This window comes from Ambystoma mexicanum, chromosome 2p (genome assembly GCF_040938575.1).
Source record: "Ambystoma mexicanum isolate Mex_15411 chromosome 2p, UKY_AmexF1_1, whole genome shotgun sequence".
NCBI classification, from domain to species: domain Eukaryota; kingdom Metazoa; phylum Chordata; class Amphibia; order Caudata; family Ambystomatidae; genus Ambystoma; species Ambystoma mexicanum.
In genome coordinates, this window is record NC_090923.1 from 596751421 (window position 1) to 596764883 (window position 13463).

At 42.9% G+C, this 13463-nt stretch overlaps 1 protein-coding gene across 1 annotated transcript in view; it reads right to left on the reverse strand.

Annotated features, from left to right (window-relative positions):
- The window catches only part of RAD54L2 (RAD54 like 2), a 1748428-nt gene that overhangs the window by 770237 nt on the left and 964728 nt on the right, over positions 1 to 13463 (reverse strand). Inside the window, exon 10 of the mRNA XM_069644107.1 lies at positions 7074 to 7416. Within this exon, the coding sequence (XP_069500208.1) occupies positions 7074 to 7416 (343 nt within the window). The remainder of the gene's footprint in view (positions 1 to 7073; positions 7417 to 13463) is intronic.

Below are 13463 nucleotides of genomic sequence, written 5' to 3' on the forward strand. Positions count from 1 at the left end.
GGAAGGGTGGGTAGGGTTAGTCGGGAAGAGGGGAGAAGGAGAGTGGGAGAAGTGGTGTGCTGTTGGCAGCTTCAGCTCAGTATGCACCGAGTGCTGGGCTTTGGTGCTAGTATCGGATCGGGTGAGGGCCTCGAGTGCTGTGGGTGAAGTTTATGTGTTGTTAATGTGTGTGGTAAAGTGTGTGCGGATTGCTGGGAGAGAGATGGTTGTGTGGTTTTGTGTGGGTTTAAATATGTAGAAGATTGAGGGTTGGGTAAGTGGGGTCTGTATCCCGATTCAGGTACTTATGAATCAGGCAGGATTGAGACAATTTAGCAAAAACTGAGAGGGGTCTTCACTGTCTGCGCTCCACGCCAATAAGTAATTAAGACTGTTAGAGTTAAATGAGGTTGAAACCAGGACACTGTTACAAAGTCACTTGGACTTTTTATATATAAGATTTTAGTCAGGCATATGTCATACAATGTATGCCTATAGACATACGTTTCACAATTTGTGATTTAGGAAAAAATTAAGACATGAAATGCCAATGGGAACGGCAAATGTACAGATTGCGATTCCAAATATGAACAGAACAAGAGAAATTGTATTACAACACAACAGAAGCTAACAATGAAAAACCTGTTACAGCTTCACAGGTTGTGATCCCAAAAAGTATTTACAACAAATAGTCAACAATAAACCGCCAACACGTGTTTCAACCCTAACCAGGCCGTCCTCAGGGCGTTTTAAATCTTGGGGTTACTGAGTATTAGAGCAAAAAGCACTTTAATCTTGAATAGAGGTGGCATTGTTTCATTATGTTCATCATACACAGAAAAAATAATGTATAATATTGCATTAGTGCAGATTCCAGGAAAGAACAAAGAGGAGCTTGGAGAGCAAAGGGGCTTTGGGGTTATGGACAAAAAACAAATAGTGAAAAACATTAGTTGATCGAATAAACATAATTACCAAAGAACAGTAACAGTATAGATGGCACCTGGTGAACGCAGGCTCCATCCCTCCAAGGGTCCAGAGGATATAGCATTTTAATTACTATGGATTACCTGTCTAAAACTGTGCAGGGAACTGGTGAGTCATGTGTAATCTCACACCGCTTATCAGATGATGTCCTGTAGATTATATATCCCGACAACATCGAAATCTGAAATCAGACATTGTGCATTTTATTCCTTTGTTTAACGCTTATCCAGAAGTGATGAACATATGAATTAAAATATGCAAGTTAGTATTTTAGGATTGGGGAAACCCAAAAAACTATCCCACTGCTTACCTGCCTATATGTATTGAGAAAAACAGGTCACGGATGATTCAAAGCATCTATGTAAGCGATATTTGCAAATACGGTTGTTTGCCACCTAATAGTGAGTGGTACGTAGGTTTCCCAAAGTTACCTGGAAATGGAAAGAAAATAGATATTGGTCGTAAGGCCACTATACTAAGAGTCATTTCTGATATTAATTCCAAAAAACATAATCCTGGGTGGGGTTTTTAGATGAGTCAACGCTTACCACATTGGCCGCCTTACTGCACGAAAAAGGTAAAGCAATGCTGTGTGGCCGATCGCGTTCTGCTGAAAAGAAGGTGTTGGCTGGACGAGCTTATAAGTGCCATTGAGGCTAATGTACTGTCTGATCACGTGATAGGTCACGTGATGTTGGGTTGCCTGGTAACGCTCTTAACAAAAAAGTGTCGGTGAGGCTCTTAAAATTCACCCATTCGTATGATGAGTTTAAAGTGGCCAAATATTTGAAAACAATTGGCGTGCCAATGCCAGTGTTGGTGAAAAGCTAGCTGTTCATATGATGCGTGCTCTTATTTGCCGCAAAATGTCGTGTACTTGATGTGATGGGCGTTGGCCTCTCGGACCAACCAGGGATAAGTATATTAACATTTGGATGTGGTCGTTAGGCAACGCAAAGTATTTGTTGCTCACATAGGTTGGGTCAGTAGGGTGTGACCCCACCTATGCGCGCAATGAATAATAAAGCTAAGAATAATAAAGCGTCACACAGGGCGGCTACGTGTAGCTCTGGTTGTTGTGTTGCACTCTGATTAACGCAGCATTGAATGCGACGTGAATTATTAACTGCTCGAAAAATAGGGCATGGAGTAGATCCCGGGTATGTGGGCGTTGGCCCTTTGAACCAATCAAAGTGATATCTACTTGCAAACTAACACAGGATAAAGCTCAATTGCAGCGTGCAGCAAAATACGCGTGTGAAGCAATTTGGGTTTAGACACCTCGCGAGCTAAAGTAAAAAAGGGACAATATTACTAGAGATCAAACAGTTCTGTCAACGTTTACTACTGTCCCTTTATCTGAGATTCGACAGCCGTGTCAGTGTGCTAATGCATGCGGCAGGATAGCCGTGTTGTGGAGTTATATGTGCATGATTGCAGTCCGTATATGATAGGAGCCCCAGGGCTGTTAGGTTGATTAAGAGTCTAATATAGTGTATACATGTGGTGCTGCATACTTGGTAAAGAGGAATTTACAGAGCAATCCGTATATGTATGGAGGCATCACCAAATGTCATCTATTTGCAATTTGGCCGCCACAGGGTAATTGCTTAAAAACAATATATTAGTATCAAGTGTCCAGAAATTCCAAAAATAGGCCATAGGTGTGAGTTAGTCTCCAGGGTCATAGAAAATGCATTTGAATTTGACATGTTACCTCATACTGGGATGCCTATAGGAACACATTGAGTTCATGCTCTTGGTTTAGGCTTCTTTGGAGACACCGTAATTTACAAATCATACGTGCTTCTTCTTGGCGCAATGTCAATTGTCTATCGCCACCTCTTGCATGTGGCTTGATGTATTTCAGTCCCACAAATTTGATATCTCGGCGATGTTCCATCTGATGTTGGGTTTGCCAATGCTGTGCAAAGGGAAGCTTAGCATCTTGACGGTTAAGATCTGGTTCCCCGAGACAGTCAAACTGGCTATCTGACAACACTAAGCCAATCGGCTTCCATAAATGTGGTAATTTTAACTTTTGCCAGTTTGCCCTTTCACCAACTAAAGTCTTCACTTGTCATGTAAATTTACAAGTCACTATCACTGATTTTATTAATTGCTGTTCAAAATATATCTATGGAATAATTTGTGTATGCAAGAAAGTGTATATTGGCAGTATAATCCAGGAATTGAGAATCAGAATCAGAGAACATCTCGCCAATCTTAACTGTCAAGACGCTAAGCTTCCCTTTGCACAGCATTGGCAAACCCAACATCATATGGAACATCGCCAAGATATCAAATTTGTGGGACTGAAATACATCAAGCCACATGCAAGAGGTGGCGATAGACAATTGACATTGCGCCAAGAAAAAGCACGTACGATTTGCAAATTACGGTGTCTCCAAAGAGGCCTAAACCAAGAGCATGAACTCAATGTGCTCCTAAAGGCATCCCAGTATGAGTTAACATGTCAAATTCAAATGCATTTTCTATGATCCTGGAAACTAACTCACACCTATGGCCTATTTTTGGCATTTCTGGACACTTGATACTAATATAATGTTTTTAAGCAATTACCCTGTGGCGGCCAATCTGCAAATAGATAGATGACACTTGGTGACGCCTCCATACATATACGGATGTTTGATCTGTAAATTCCCATTTACCAAGTATGCAGCACCACATTTTGGAATTCTTATGTATATATTAGACTCTTAATCAGCCTAACAGCCCTGGGGCTCCTATCATACACGGATTGAAATCATACACAACTCCACAACAAGGCTATCCTGCCGCATTCATTAGCACACTGACACGGCTGTCCAATCTCAGTTCTATCAACGTTTACTACTGTCCCTTTATCTATTTGATCTCTAGTAATATTGTCCCTTTTTTACTTTAGCTTGCTAAGTGTCTAAAAACAAATTGCTTCACACGCGTATTTTGCTGCACGCTGCAATTGAGCTTTATTCTGTGTTAGTTGGCAAGTAGATAACACTTTGATTGGTTCAAAGGGCCAACGCCCACATACCCGGGATCTACTCCACGCCCTATTTTTCGAGCAGTTCATTATTTGCGTCGCATCCAATGCTGCGTTAATCAAAGTGCAACACAACAACCAGGGCTACACGTAACTCCCCTGTGTGACGCTTTATTATTCTTAGCTTGTCTTATACCCAACCTACTAAACACACCCTACTGACCCCACCTATGTGAGCAACGAACATGTTGCATTGCCTAACAACCACAGACAAAGACCAAATGTTAACATACTTCTCCCTGATTAATCTGAGAGGTAAACGCCCATCACATCAAGTACACGACATTTTGCGGCAAATATGAGCACGCATCATATGAACAGCTAGTTTTTCACCAACACCGGCATTGGCACTCCAATTGTTTTCAAATATTTGGCCACTTTAAACTCATCATACAAATGGGTGAAGTTTAAGAGCCTCACCAACACTTTTTTGTTAAGAGCGTTACCAGGCAACCCAACATCACGTGACCTATCACATGATCAAACAGTACATTAGCCTCAATGGCACTTATAAGCTCGTCCAGCCAACACCTTTTCAGCAGAATGCGATCGGCCACACGGCATTGCTTTACTTTTTTCTCGCATTAAGGCGGCAAATGTGGTAAGCATTGACTCATCTAAAAACCCCACGCAGGATTATGTATTTTGGAATCAATATCACAAGTGACTTAGTATAGTTGCCTTACGACCAATATCTATTTTCTTTCAATTTCCAGGTAACTTTGGGAAACCTATGTACCACTCACTCACTGTTAGGTGGCAAACAACCGTATTTGCAAATATCCCTTACAGAGATCCTTTGAATCATCCGTGACCTGTTTTTCTCAATACAAATAGGCAGGTAAGCAGTGTGATTGATTTTTGAGTTTCCCAATCCTAAAATACTAACTTGCATATTATAATGCATATGTTCAACACTTCTAGATAAGCGTTAAACAAAGGACTAAAATGCACAATATCTGATTTCAGATTTCGATATTGTGGGGATATATAATCTACAGAACATCATCTGATAAGAAGCGGTGTGTGATTACACATGACTCACCAGTTCCCTGCACAGTTTTAGACAGGTAATCCATAGTACTTAAAATGCAATATACTCTGGACCCTTCAAGGGATGGAGCCTGTATTCACCAGGTGCCATCTTTACTGTTATTGTTCTTTGGTAATCATGTTTATTTGATCACTAATGTTTTTCACTATTTGTTTTTTGTCCCTAACCACATACCCCCTTTCCTCTCCATGCTCCTCTTTGTTCTTTCCTGGAATCTGCACTAATGCAATATTAGACATGATATTTTCTCTATGTATGATTAATGTAATGAAACAATGCCACCTCTATTCCAAGAGTAAACTGCTTTTTGCTCTAATACTCAGCAACCCCCAAGATTTAAAACGCCTTGAGGACGGCCCGGTTAGGGTTGAAACACGTGTTGGCGGTTTCTTGTTGACACTTTATATTCTAAATACTTTTTGGGATCACAACCTGTGAAGCTGTAACAGGTTTTTCATTGTTAGTTTGTGTTGCGTTATAATACAATTTCTCTTGTTCTGTTTATATTTGGAATCACAATCTGTACATTTGCCTTTCCCATTGGCATTTCATGTCTTAATTTTTTCCTAAATCACAAATTGTGAAACTTATGTCTATAGGCATACACTGTATGACATACGTCTGACTAAAATCATATATATATAAAAACTACAAATGACTTTGTAACAGTGTCTTGGTTTCAACCTCATTTGTCTCTAACAGTCTTAATTACTTATTGGCGTGGAGCGTAGACAGGGAAGACCCCTCTCAGTTTTTGCTATTTTATTTAGGGGTTTTTGAGAAATTACCCCTGTGGCCTACCATTGCTGTCCCATACCACTCAACATATTAAACAATTATCTCATCTGGCAGAACTTTGTGAGGTATGCACACAACCAATTACAGGATAATATCTCACATTTACCAATAAAGGATTGAGACAATTGACGGTGTCAGGAAGTACCACCTATTCTCTGGCTTGTTAGATGTCAGACCCTACAACACATTGCCACATTATTTAAGGAAATGTCGAGGGCGATAATGGCGTGGACAGTGTATCTACGATTTCGGTTGAACTTGTTCCCCACTATGTGGTGACATTTCCCGTAATCTAAGATGATGAAGATTTTGCAAAAGGGTCAACTCTATCGAAACGTTATACCACCTGATGCTGGTCTCCTCAGAACTGACCAGGCAACATCAGACACATTTTTTGCACCTTTTTAAGGACTTCAAGGAGGTTCATCCAGGGAGGGTATGGCAGCGTATTTTTATTGACAAATCGTTTAAATGGTCACTGGCTTCCACACGTTTTATAAACCAGGTTTTAAAGCATGGGTGAGAATGTGATTGTGTCAAAGAGGGGGAATATTAATCTGTTCAGACTCTCATTGACCGGAAGTCCAGCGCTTAATAAGTAATTATTAAGCCACTGGTAGCTTGTTAAACTAGAAGAAATCTATCGGATGTGAAGTCAATCTTTTGATGTGATGTAAAGCTGAGGTTAGAGTCTTTTAATATGTGTTAACTAGGTCTCAATTTGAGTTTTTAGGTTGTGACTATATATAAAGCTAAAAGGGTCATTCTAATGTATGTTTTTCAATATGTCTTAAATTGTTTCTATTGTGATGTTTTTAACATGTACTGTGTTTATATGTGAAATGTTCCTTGTAAACTTTAACACATTAAATAAATAATAAATAGAACATATTGGAGAGCAGCATCAAGAGGCTTGGGAACCATCTCACTGAGCACTGTCTTTCCAAATACTATGGACAAAATTAAAGATGCAGTATAAAAACCAAAGGCTGGTGATGGGTAACTCAACGCACCAGTCACTCCCTCAGAAAACCAACAAGAAGGCTGTGCAGTAATCCCTCAGATGAAATGGTGCTTAATCGAGCAGACGTACAAATGCAGAAGCCTTTCAACTAACAGGGAAGAAGAAGAGATCCTGGATGATTAATTGGGAACACCATGCAGGACATCATTTATGGGTTGCTACAAGAGGACTAAAAATGAACTCACCTTTGAACAAATCCTTCAAGCAGGCTGTGCAGAACATGGCTACGGTAGCGCATCAGACGGACATCGTGCGGTGTGCTGTCAATACATTGTCCGTTCAGAATTGGGCGCTCAAACATGTTGCTGAATTCCTGCCGCGTACCCAAAAAGTCTGGCCGCACGAAGTCAACCATGCACCAGTACTCTATCAGATTGTTCTGCAACGGGTAACCTGTCAGCACAACCCTGCGGCGAGAGCGAATGTTCTTGAGTGCTTGGGAGGTGCTGGCAAGACAGTTTTTGATCCGGTGTCCTTCGTCACAGATAACCACATCAGGCCCAGGGCGGGATATTGCCTTCTCAATGCCTGAGGATAGAACAAGACAGTACGTAAACTTCCAATGTTGACACAGACAAAGGCAGGGATAATATAAAAATGGGAAAATCAATCAACTGTAAATGGTCTACAGAAAAACATTAAATGTAGAAGTGAGGAGGTTAAGCAGAGAAGCAGCACTTGGAGAGGTAAGTAGACAGTAATTGGAAGGGAGAGGAGACTGTGCAAGTGTTTATTAATGGACAGGAGGAACAATGCTCTTTTGATCACAAAAGAACTTTCAGTAGATAAGAAATCAAATTTATGGGAAACTGAACTTCTTACAATGGGGTGACTTAGATGAACATTCTGACCAGGTTGTGGAGAGGAGTTGATCGAACAGGGACAATACATAAGTGAACATACATAGATTAAGGACAACCAACATTGGACATTTTTTAAGTGAATGGTCAGCTTATGAATAAATAATTGGTATGTGCAGAGAACACAATGTGAGCGATTGAGAATAATCTAGGTACGGTTTTTGTGTTTGTGGTAAGGAATAATTGAGTAGGAGGTTTCAAGTCTGGTCCTGAAGAGCCAGATCCACATCATGTGTTCAGGATATCCCAACGATACACACTAGAATACAATCAACTTAAATAGGTGCTAGTTTACATAGTAATTATCCTGGAAACATTGTGTGTTAGGGGCTTTTGAGTGCTAATTTGGAGACCTGTGATGTAGAACACTGGAAGGAAGAGATCCTGCATCAGTTGAAACGACACAGAGCATTGTGAGGCAAAGTTTGTATGCAGTACCCTCTGGGACCACTACACACAACTAGGACTACAGGTGCAAGCAAAACCAACCTTTGTACAAATCTGTACTACACAGTTTTTGGTAGCGAGCTGAGCAGCCAGGCTTATCTCAAGAGGGAATGTGAGCTTGTAAGGGTGTTACACAGAGGTCTAAAATGACAAGTATTCAGAAAGGCACTTATACTCAAGGTTTCTTGGTAAAACAATTATTAATTTACTACACAATCATTTATACAGCATTCACTAAATAAGGCACACAAAATTATACTACAATACTGAGTACTAAGCAGTTGAGCTCCCTTGAAGTAGGAGCAAAATAGCTTTAAAGTAGGAGCAAAAAGGCATAAATTAATAAAACGAATATAACAGTTACTTCAAAACAGCGCAAATAGTTTGAGTTTACCAGAGGAGTTGATTCAATGCAATAGGTAGGCCAAAGTCAATGGGCTAGTGTCTTGTATAAGTAAAAACGATTCTGGTATTTAAAACGGAAAAGTCTTTACCACGGTTCTTAGAAGTAGTTCACGAAAGAAAGGTTTGTATGTCGGGTCACAAGTTGACTAGGCCTGCAAGTTGCCAAAGTTCCACAAACTTTTGCGGTGGGAGGTAAGTTCTCTCGGTCGGGTTTTCACAGTACCTTATATTGAAGAACAAGATGCAGCTGTAGAGACTGTTCCTGGCAGTTCCTGCAGATCTCGCTGTTCCTGAGCCTCAGTCGTGGGGACAAGAGGGAGGACGTCAGGGGACTCCTGCACTGCACGGGGACGGATGACAAAGCTGGCAAATTGGCAAGTATTTGATTCCGGTTACTGTTCAAGCACACAAGCTGGTGTCCTTCTCCCTAGTTAATCCTAACCAGCTGCGAGAATGGTATCTAGGTGGCTTACGAGTGGATTGGTCCTACCAACTCAAAGGCAGAAGTTGTCCTTGAAGGGGCTTCTCTGGCGAGGTGAACTTGGCGATTCGGACCTGCAGCAGGGCTCCACTGGGCAAACCAACGGTCCAGTAGTTGCAGCAGCCGTCCTCTTCCAGCTCGTCTTCGGTTCTTTCATTCCAGTGGTCGACTCTGCCTTTCAGTAAAAGGCACTCACCTTTTAAACAGTTTTCTCCCATTCATTCCAGCCTAATTGCCACTCACCCAGCAGGGTGGCTGTCCTTGCCGGACAGTCAGCCAGCCGGCCAATCACACCAGAGTGCATTTGGGTCTCCTAGGAGACTAAGCACGGGGAGTTTCGGCACCTCCCTCACTTACTGCCCACCCCAGACACTCGGGCGCCAGAGGGTGTCTTCAGTCCCGAAGCCTGCCAAAGGCACAAAAACTAAGGGACCAAACCTGGTTTTGCGCGCAGAGACAAACTCTAGAAGGACCTTGCCAAAAAGAAATGGTGAAAAAAGAAGACTGGGACCCGTTTAAACAAAGGGGGCTCAGGCGCCATCTTGAAAACATGGCTCCCACGATTTTTAGCTACCGGTGTTCGCAGTCGGGAAAAATAATGGTAGTTCTTTGTAAAACCACTGCCACCAGCCATGTCAATAGGAAAGGGTAGCATTTGACTGCTACTAGAGTTTCTAGACATAGTGAATACTAGGTAACCCCTCCAGCAATCTATTGTAAGATAGTGTGTGCTGGGTCTAGGAATTAAAAAAAGACTAGCAAAGTCAATTTAACTTTACATTCTCTGGGAAACAGTTGTTTATCCCAGAGAAGGTATTTAAACCATGCGACAGCCCAAAAGGCTTCCCTGTGTCATTGCACTGAGGGTGCTGTCTGTTAGGCAGAAACCTGTGCAGTTCCCTCTGGGACCACTGCAAAAGATTTAGGACTACAGGTGTTTGGCAGTAAACCCACTTGGTAGCAGTCTGTACCACACAGTTTCACTTGGTAGCTGTGGCTGAGCAGTCAGACTTCCCTCAAGAAGAGTTAGGCAGTATACAGAGTATTCACAATAGGTCAAAAGAACACAGTAGAACAAGCAAACACTGACCAGAACTTGGTGTAAAAGATATATAATTATTTATTTAAAACCACATCTAATAAAACACATTGGCACTAATATCAAGCAGTTAAAAAACACGGTCACTAAAAGATACACACTCCCTTCAACGATTAGTTAGACGAGACTTAAGTAAAGCAACACTTATTTTCAGACAGCGGTGAGCACTTAACGAAGATGGCACTCTAATCAATCGGTTTAAATGGGAGAGAAAGGAAGAGCAAAGATAGAAACAGATCAACACTTTCAGAAGAACACAGTAGGAGAAGAAGGCAGGTTAAAACCGTAAAGTCAAAGTTAACAAGGCCGGACCCACTTTAAGAGGCTCCGGTCGAAATGTGTCCAAGGTCACACGGTTCAAAGTGTTCAGAAAGAGTTGGACCAAAAGAAAGGGACCAGTTAGATGGTCAAGGCGGCCAGCCCAGCCCAGAAGGTTAAGGGATTATTATTACCGTGTACCAATCTTTAGAAAGAGAGGCCTGGCGGACACGGTACCTTAAAGTGGAGAGAATACTCCAGCGGGGGCAGTTGTTCCTGGCAGCGGATGTAAGTCGGTGCTTCATCCGGGGGAAGAGAGGATCTCGTCGGGGAGGAAGACGGCAGTCCGTTGCACTGCCAGGGAAGAAACCAGCCGCGGAGTTCTCAGTTAGAAGGAGCAGTCCTTTTATTCGCAGTTCAGTGGTAAGTGGCTATCCGGTTGCCGGGGTGCTTGGCACGGGCAATTCGACCACAAGACGTCCTGGGATGCGAGAAAAAGAAGGTAAACTGGTTGTGCCCACCAGTCAGGGGAAGAAGACTCTCCAGCCGGGAGATCTTCTCTGTCGTCGGGAAGTGGTGAGTCGGTTCCGCAGGGCTCCACCGGTGGTGTCATCGTAGCAGGTCGGCTCAGCTTCTCCCTCGTCGGATTTTCAGGTCCTGTGGTGACTTCTAAAGTTCCAGTCCCAAAAGCCCTGCTTTTATGCAGCATACCCCCATTCACTCAGCCTACCTGTCAATCAACCATGCTAAGTGGTGAGCCGGCCGGCTCACCACTTGGGCCAATCACAAGAGTGCGACTTGAGTTACCAAGGCAACTCAGTCCAGGGTGCCTAAACCCCCTCCCACACCCCCTGAGGTACCCAGACAGAGTGGCACCACTTTTGGAGGCTTCTGTGGAGAAGCCTGCCAAAAAAGTGGAACAAAGGGCTCGACTTGGGTTGGAGTCACAGAAGAGAACACAAACGCCAGTTTAGAATCGAGTTCTGGCAAAAAATACCAACCGGCGAATTAATATTAAATAAATAAACCGGCGGTATGTTCGAGGCTATGAGAATTAAATAATTAAAGTTGGTAGCCACGAACAATGGGGAAATCCCATTGAGATATATTCGCAGTCGAATATAAAAAGTAGTATCCACTGCCATCAGCCAAAACTCGATCAGAGGGAAGGAGACGTGCCCCCTCGACTAACAGACCCCGGGGCAATCGAATTGCCCCGACCAGTACGTCCACAATAAGATGGTTTGTACTGGTTTCTGTTCATAATTTGGGACTAGTAAAGCAAATGGTGACTTTACATGCCCTGGGAGACAGTAGTCAGTCCCAGGGTATGAAGTCTATGGTGGGGTGTCACTATGACACCCCTGTGTCACTGCACTGAGGGTGCTGTGTAACACAGTAAAAACACATGAGACCCTATGGAGTAAAAGGGCCCATAGCCCATAAAACACATTAACAGTCAAAGGAACCCCTCAAATCATGTCCAAGAGTGTGAGGAAGAGAGACTCACTCTTGGCAGGAGAAAAAAACAAACTCCAGAAATCCAGCAAAGCTGCTGGGGGACTCACTAGGTTAGGAAATTCAGCTTAAACAGAGAATTCTCCCTAACACTGTCTAACACACATGAAAAGATGACGACTATGGAGTGGTCTTAAAACACCATAATTGTGCAAAAGGTCAATTGTAAAACGTCAATTTGGGTAATACCCAAAGAACACAAGAGTAAAACACAGAAAACAGAAAGAATTAAAAGTACGAAGTCCCAAAGGTCAGCAAAGAGCTGGGGGTCTTTAAAGTAGAGCACATTTATGAGAATTCTCCCTAACAAGCATGTATGTCCTTTTGGGAGCGTAAGCGTCAACACTTTGTGATATACTCCCTGGTCAGGTAACTTACATAAACCTTTTGCCTCCCACATGAGCTTCATGAAACCTGTGTGTCAGCTATAAGGAACTACTATAAAGCCTGGGTATCCCAAATAATTTTGAACCCAAACCTCACAATTCACCAAATGCCGAAGCCTGTTTCTCAAAGCAGTACAAGTCCTCCTTTGCAGAGCCCATCCCAAAAAAGCCTATGTCAGCATGTAGGGATAGAAGTTATGAGTATGGGGAAGCAGGAACAAACCAAGCCAGAATTTGCTCTGAGGTAAGCATTGTAAGGAACAAGTTACTTACCTGTAACTTTTGTTCTCCGGCATGGGTCTTGCATGGATTCACATACTCATGAATATTCCCATTCCTCAGGCTGGGAATTCCCAGTAAAAATTCAAGCAATTTAGCTTTAAGGTAAAACTGCTCGTCTCCTATATAGCCTATCAGGGGCATTTGGGTCATACTGCCCCCAGCCAATGACACTTGTCCTCCTAAGCTCCACTACTGGTGGCCATCTTCAGATATGGTTGCACACTTAATAGTGGCAGTATGAATCAAGAGGAGCCACAGAGGGGAAGGAGGGAGGGTTCACATGTGAATCCATTCAAGATCCATGCTGGAGAACAAGGTTATAGGTCTTGCATGGATTCACATGCTCATTAATACCATTACACAGCAGTACAAATACACAACTTCGGGAGGTGGCAAGGTCCACAGAAGCAATACACTTACCCCTAGAACAGACTCACTTTAAACAGGTTACCCAGCACTGTTTGGCCGAATTGGGACTCCGCCCTGGAATCCATGTCGACACAGTAGAATCTTGTGAGGGCGTGGATAGACCTCCATGTAGCAGACCTGTAGATGTCAAGCAGGGGAACACCAGAGAGAAACGCTGTTGCTGCTGCAACAGCTCTGGTGGAATGGGTTCTTGGCCGGCCTGGAAGCGGTCTGTTGGCCAGACGATGCCAAGGCATGATACAGCAAGAGAGCCACCTGGAGATGGAAGCCTTAGACAGGGCCTTCCCATGTTCAACAGGTCCAGAATTGACGAAAGCTGGGACATCGTTGTAAAGTCCTTTGTGGGTGCAACATAGAACTTCAGGGCATGCGCAATGTCCAGCGAATCAAATGCACTTTCAGCAGGTGAA